At 39.9% G+C, this 6712-nt stretch overlaps 1 protein-coding gene across 1 annotated transcript in view; it reads right to left on the reverse strand.

Moving 5' to 3' along the window:
- Positions 1-1425: 1425 nt before the first annotated feature.
- Positions 1426-6712, reverse strand: part of LOC103769429 (pituitary tumor-transforming gene 1 protein-interacting protein-like) — a gene marked incomplete at both ends in the record, with an annotated part of 14377 nt that continues 9090 nt past the window's right edge. Inside the window, 2 exons of the mRNA XM_008936626.1 lie at positions 1426-1472; positions 4810-4878. Coding sequence (XP_008934874.1) covers positions 1426-1472; positions 4810-4878 — 116 coding nt within the window. The remainder of the gene's footprint in view (positions 1473-4809; positions 4879-6712) is intronic.

Consider the following 6712-nt stretch of genomic DNA (forward strand, 5'->3'; position numbering starts at 1 on the left):
ACGTAGGACCACCCAGAGACAAGGGAACTAGTTTCATAAGCAGAATAGGACTGAATTCAGCCTTCTGAAACATCACTTTAACCCCCATGCAGTGCACTACCTGCCACACTGAACTCAGGAACTTGTTCATTCCCCTTCAGTTCGCTGCCTCAAGGAGATGCAAAGTTGTGTGTGTATCAGAGTACTGCATGTTATTTTGGAGATGTAGCCATTATATTAAAGTTCTCACCAGATCTATCCTCATGATTCAAACTTGCTGAGAATGACTCTAAGGTCTCTTCTAAGAAAAAGCAAACATAAAAAGTGTGTGGTGTTTTATGCTGTTGTTTGGATTTTGTTTGGTTTTTAAAATCTGGACTATTGTTGTCAAGCACTCCATCAAATCTCTCAGAACTGAATTGTGGTTGAGATATGGGGTCAGTTATCCTATGAAATATCACAGGACTGAAGTTCATGATGGATGTTTAACAAAAATTACTTCTACTTTCTACCACATTCTTCTTCCTACAGCTCAAGCTTCATGATGAATTTTCCCTCCATGCCAGGAAAGGAGTATACTTTTTGCAAATGTCCCCAGGCGAAGAATTCCCTACAGAGATTGCCTGTTTCACTTCTGCATCAGCCAAAGGGCAGGCTGCAGATTCATGAGGCATTCCCAGACTCTGCCAATTAGTTTAACAAGAGGATGAAAATTAACAGTTTTGAGTGACTGTTCAGACCCCTAGAATAATCTTCTCTGACACTAGTGCAACTTGCATAATAAAAAGTGCAGCACAATTTTAGCATATCTGTCTCTGAATACACAGTACTACTAACCCTAAGAACAAATCTAATGAAAAGTGCAAGCACTGACAAGCCTAGGTAATAACAGACTTCTACACAACACAGTAGGACCTACAGTTTTGTGATATGCTTTTCCTATTGGACCACAGCTCCACTTGAAAACAAAGAAAAAACAGTTTTGATCTCTATGTTAGGCTGCATCCTCTATCCTTTTTTAAGCTTGATTTAAAGTTTGCTATCTGCTAGCCAGTCTATCGTTCAATAACGAGTCTCCTAGCCAGTTGCAACTAGGGGGTTTTATCACATTTAAGAACAAAGAAAAAAATCCAATCAGTACTCTTACATAGGAAGAGATAGAAAGAATGACTTATTTTAATCCATACATTTAAAAGCCCACCCCACACAAATCCCCCATCCAGCACATTGCCTCTTGCCCAGTGGAAAAGTCAGTGTAGGAAGAGAACGGGAATGTAATAGGGATGAGATCAGGTGCTCATGTGACAGAAGACATGCATCAGTAGGAAACTGGGCTTAATTACTTCTGCTGCTCATAGAGCAGCTTGCTTCTGCTGTGAATTTTAATAATAACTAGGAAAAAAACATCAATTTAGATACTGGTATCAAAACAAAATTACCACATACCATACTTCTTACGTATTTCATCATGCTTCAGTTTTCTTTCATGTTTCCTGCAACAAAGCCATCAGAAAAACATTCAGACTTATTTGAGCTGTAAGCAAAATATGGTAATTATATCTGACAAAGTCTACAGCGTTTTTAAAATTAGTATGCAATTACAATTTAAAATATTAGTTACATATCTTTATATATATACTTTATGTATCTATAAGATTCCCTTTAACTTCTCACCAATCAGTGTGGCAATAAGATACATTTGCAAGCATGAAGAAAATGTTTTTTTCTCTACAGAAGTAATGTGCCCACATATATGTACACATATACACACTGAGCTATTGTATACACAGGAAGTAAGGTACAGCATTGGAAGACTCCCTAATGCTTTCCAGCAGGGAGCATAATCATAAAATTCAGCTGTGAATATAGTGCATTTCAGAATCTGAACTCTGTATAATAAACTTAGAGACAGAAGGTGTATTACTGTTTTGGTTAAGCAGTACAGCGAGCTTAAGTGAACACTACTGGTTTCCAAAATCCAGCATGGCATCCATACAGAGAATAAATCACTGTGCTACATAAAAATTCAACGCCTCTAGTTATCTCATCTAATCATACGACAAGTTTTCAAGACTGTATCTAACTTTGCCAAATTTTAATTATTCACATAAACTAAGTGTCTAATGAGTCAATTTCTTCTTCCCCTTCCTCCTCTCCCCTTTGCAAAGATGAAGGGGGAAAAAAACGAAGGAAGTTTAAGTAGAAATCATTCCATCATTCCACAGATAATTTTCCTATATTTCTGTCCTGGTTCCGTGTAAAAAGGGGTTCAGGGCAGGACCCACACGGAACAGAACTATGTACTCGCCTCTCCCCCACCCCCTCGAGAGAGAGAGAGAGAGACACTTTTTAAAAAAAATGAAGTATATTGTTCAACAAGGAACAGAAAACGAAAAAGGGGGGTAAGGAAAATAATATATATAAAGATCAGGGGAATAATACAAAAGATAAAATATACAAAACCCTCAGAAATGGTTCCAGGGTCCCACGGAGTGAAAGGAGAACTTTCCTCTCCGAGCTCCCAGGCAGGAGTGAAACAAAAAACCACTCCCTGCCTCTTATCAGAGTGTGTGTGGGAAGGGGAGGGAATACAATGGTTTCACCCCCACCCGGGGTCCTCCCAGTTGCTGGAAGGTCACGCCCCCATTCCAAGCCTCAAACCACAACAATACAAAAGTGTAGCTAAAACCAAACAAAGAAAATCGTACAAAACTCTTTCACTAGGATGATCCAGGATCTATCTATTTTGAGGAAAGGACATACAGGAAAGTTGCTCTGCCAAATTCTAACAAAAAAAAAAAAAAAAATACAGTTTGCTACCCTTATCAAAATTCAACCCCACTAGACAAGCTGTGACTTTTGCCCTATTCTAATTTGCATATATTCAGCAGAAAGCTGTTAAGCATTGATGGCTTAATTCACTAAAGATCCCATCTACCCTATGCACATTCCACCTCCAATTCCTACTGCTAATCAGATCCTGTGTGTCCTCAGAAGCAGCTAACCTGCTGCCTACAGTGCACAAGGGCTAAACTAGGCTTTCCTGCAACTGCACTTCTGGAAAGCATGCATATAAAGTATGATGTGAAAACCAAACAAGACAGACTGACTCAAAGCCTTCCACTACTGTTTTCCTGGGGTATCTACCTCCCTTATATCCCTTTCCACCATTAAGCCCAGACAGCATAGGAAACAAAGCAACCTGGCCAAACTGCAGGAGGAGGGGAAACTAGGGAATTCATGTAAAGAAAGTCAGGCCTGAGAGGTTGAAGAGAACAGGAAGAGGAGGAGTCAAGTTTACCTACTGAGGGTAACCTGCTGAGGGATTCCTGCTTTCTGTGCTGCATAAGAAGGCGACATTGTATAAGGCAAAGGATCTCAGGAAGAGAAGACAGATTTTGCTCAAAGCAGCTGTCTCCTGTATAAAGCCAGACGTTATTTCTGTGTAGTTACCATGTGATATCATGTGACCTCAAACCATTTTTTTTACTGGTGGTACTAGTAGCATGTTCTTCACTGTTTTGCACACTGTCTGAAATGAGAGAGACTGCTGTAGTTCCAACTGAAGTCTCAGTACTTCAGCAGTCTTCTGCCCTGAACACAGAAAGCACCAAGGATCTGCGTAAGAAGGGTAAGGGGAGTCAAGGGAAAATCAGGCTATGTAGTGTAGGCTTTAAACCTCAGGAACACTTCAGGATACTTCCCTAGGCTGTTGAAAGCAAACCACCAAACTTCTAAAATCCCCCAGGAAAAAAAAAAAAAAGAGTAAGATGATAGCAAAAAACAATAGACAGACAATGTCTCCACAAAGGGGTATCATCTAGAAGCATCCCTTGCTCCTTGAGTACCTGCTCATATTAACCATCAGTGAGAGTTCAGGAGAAAGCAGCAGGCAACATCAGCAAGGCAGTGAATGTGCCCACTTGTTGCCTGAATATTTAGGGAACATAACCAAGAGGCAGCAAACCTAAGATGAATCTGCTTGTCAATCTGTGGGAATTCTAACCCACACCTGAAAGCTCCACCCCTAACACTAGTTTGGTTAGGACTCTCATCTTGTCTTGTTGAAACTTATCTACTATGAATCTTCAACATAAAGGCCATGAAAGGAGGTACATTGGGCTTGTACCAGGTATCATGGTCCTACCTATAAAAATTGTTTACCTAAAGAACAATGTAAAAAACGTGAAGAGTCACTGGAGAACTAAGCTATAAAAACCTACACCTGAGGAAATGTTGTTCTTACCAAGAAGCACTGTATCACTGCTGACTCTTGCACTTCTTTCTACACTGTGCTACAGCTTTAACAGAAAGGCTGGAAACATGGAATTAAGTCTAAAGTGATACATAAGCTGAAGTTTTCTATTTCCTGAGCAAAAATCAGTATCTTGATACCAAAACTTCTCTACCTTGTCCAGACAGATTTTAAAAGAAAAAGAACCAGTTATCAAATTAATCCTAGAAAGCGGTTTTGCCTCTGAATCCCAACCTCACTTACGGATTAACTCATGCCCACAGACAGGCATCAGTCCAGGAGAGACTAGGCAAGACTTCAGACACATGGCTCCTGTTTGCCCATGGCTGGCACAAAGCACCTGTGGTACCTGCCACAGTGGCCATCAAACTGCTTGCTCTCTGTTCACCTGAAGATACATAGGGTTCTAATCAGGTTCACAGATCTCACAATAACCCTCATTTTACAAAAGCCTAACGTTGTCATGCCTAACTCCACGCCTCTTTGCTTAGTACTCCATGTATTCCTTAGGAGAGCAGAATACTCCTATATCACCAGAAAGTGTTATAGCTACCTATCAAACTGTCTAGACTTACCTCTGAAGAGACTGTAGTCTTCGTTCCTCTCTCTTTCTAGCCAGTCGTTCCTCTTCTTCATCTGGCCTGCTAAAAAAAAGGAGGGAAGGAAAGTGTAAGAGGAGTTTGCACTGCCAGGCAATCTCTGTTTAGTCATTTGCCTTATTTTCAAAAAGGATTTATAGTCTAACCCGAGATATATCTTCATACCCATGTAAAATTTCATTGCTAAGTATAATTGACAAATTTGTAGCATTACCCTTTTGCATTTTATAATACCCAAATGTTTCACTCACTGTAGTAACGTGCCCTTCAGACTCCACAGGACAATTTAAAGCCTCTTTGGAACAGGTTGCAGTCTGTTCCAGAAGCAGGACTCCTGTTTGCCTTTTTCCCTAGATCACAGCCCATTTTAGAGTAAGCGTACTGCACATGCACGGTGAAGTCCATTGTTGCCCCCTGGAAGAAGACTGATGGTTCACAAGCCTTTGATGCCAGAACAACTTATCTTCCCAATAACCATCACTGTCCAATCTCAGGCTGCCCCCAGGAAAGCAGTGTGCTCACACTGCCTTGGCAGCTGCCTTCCCTGTTGTGGAAGGAGCAAGGGTTTACCTGAGTGCCTCAGCCGTGTGACCCTGGGACACGCCGAGCCTACAGAGCACACCTGGGACGCTCGCCTGAGCGCACGTGCTTGGGCTCTGTGACCTGCTCTGGGACAGCTCAGCTTCACTTGCCCATTAGATAGACCATAGAAGAACTGGAGAACTCTAAGGCAAGCGTCAAGTAATATTTACTTGTCTGTTATTTTTAAGAAATGAACACCTGAGTACAACACATCTGCAGCAAGCAACATACAAGTTAGACAAGAGTGACATCCAGTGGTTAATTACAGCATGGCTAATGTTTTAGCAGATAACAAAATTCACAGATATTCAAACTAGACACCTGAACTCAATTTTTTCCATCTGCTCAATAAGTCCATACATCTTTTCGAACATCTTACTCATTTCAATACAACCCAGTAATTCAGAATCCATGTAACGTTTCACATACAGATTTTCTAGTTTCTCCTTTTTTGTTTCCCCACAAAGAATTAGAAAAATCTTAGTGGAGTTTAACATCAGAAAACAGATGCAACACATCCCCTTTATTGGAAAACAATGTTAGACCCCTCTATAAAACTAATCAATTCTCCACATTAGCATGTCCAGGAAGACTAAAAGTTCCCATTCTTGAGCACCCTTCTGTAAAATACCTTTATTGGAGATCCCAGTATCTTATAACTATGCAATAGTCTCACTTTACATTGGCTGCATAACATAAAACCATCAAATAAATAAAATGCTGGTATAGGATTCAGAAGATATATTTCTTCCTTATTATTAAGCAAAGAATTAATTATCTTCTGATTTCTAGACACTTTGAAGGAATTGAGTTTTCTTCAAAATTCAGAAAGTCTGAAATTATAAATAAAAAAGTGCTTGTTCAACTGAAGAAGTTCAAGAGAGTCTACTTATTATAGTTTCATGAAGAGTTATCTCTGAATTACATGGAAACAGACTCAAAGTCCAAACACAGGCTAAAAATAATGAACTGAAACTACATACCAATAGTTCTAGGATTTCTGTGGTAGGGAACTCAGGTAGGCCAGCTACATTACTGAGGTGGGGATTAATGCACTTAAATATTCTCTGTGTCCAAGGTAAAGTGTGGGCTTCTTAAACATCAAAACCCCAACAGCTTAAAAAAAATTCCCAAAGGAATACTGACACTTCTGCAAACTAAGGTTACACCTGAGACGATACATCTAAAAAGTAAGTAAAACAGATCTAATACTATATATCTACAAATTTTCCTCCAATTCATTAAAAAAAAAAAAAAAATGAAAACGGAGTCCCCAAAACTGAGGAAGCAGAGAGCA

This window comes from Merops nubicus, unplaced genomic scaffold, assembly GCF_000691845.1.
Source record: "Merops nubicus isolate BGI_N331 unplaced genomic scaffold, ASM69184v1 scaffold20773, whole genome shotgun sequence".
NCBI classification, from domain to species: Eukaryota; Metazoa; Chordata; class Aves; order Coraciiformes; family Meropidae; genus Merops; species Merops nubicus.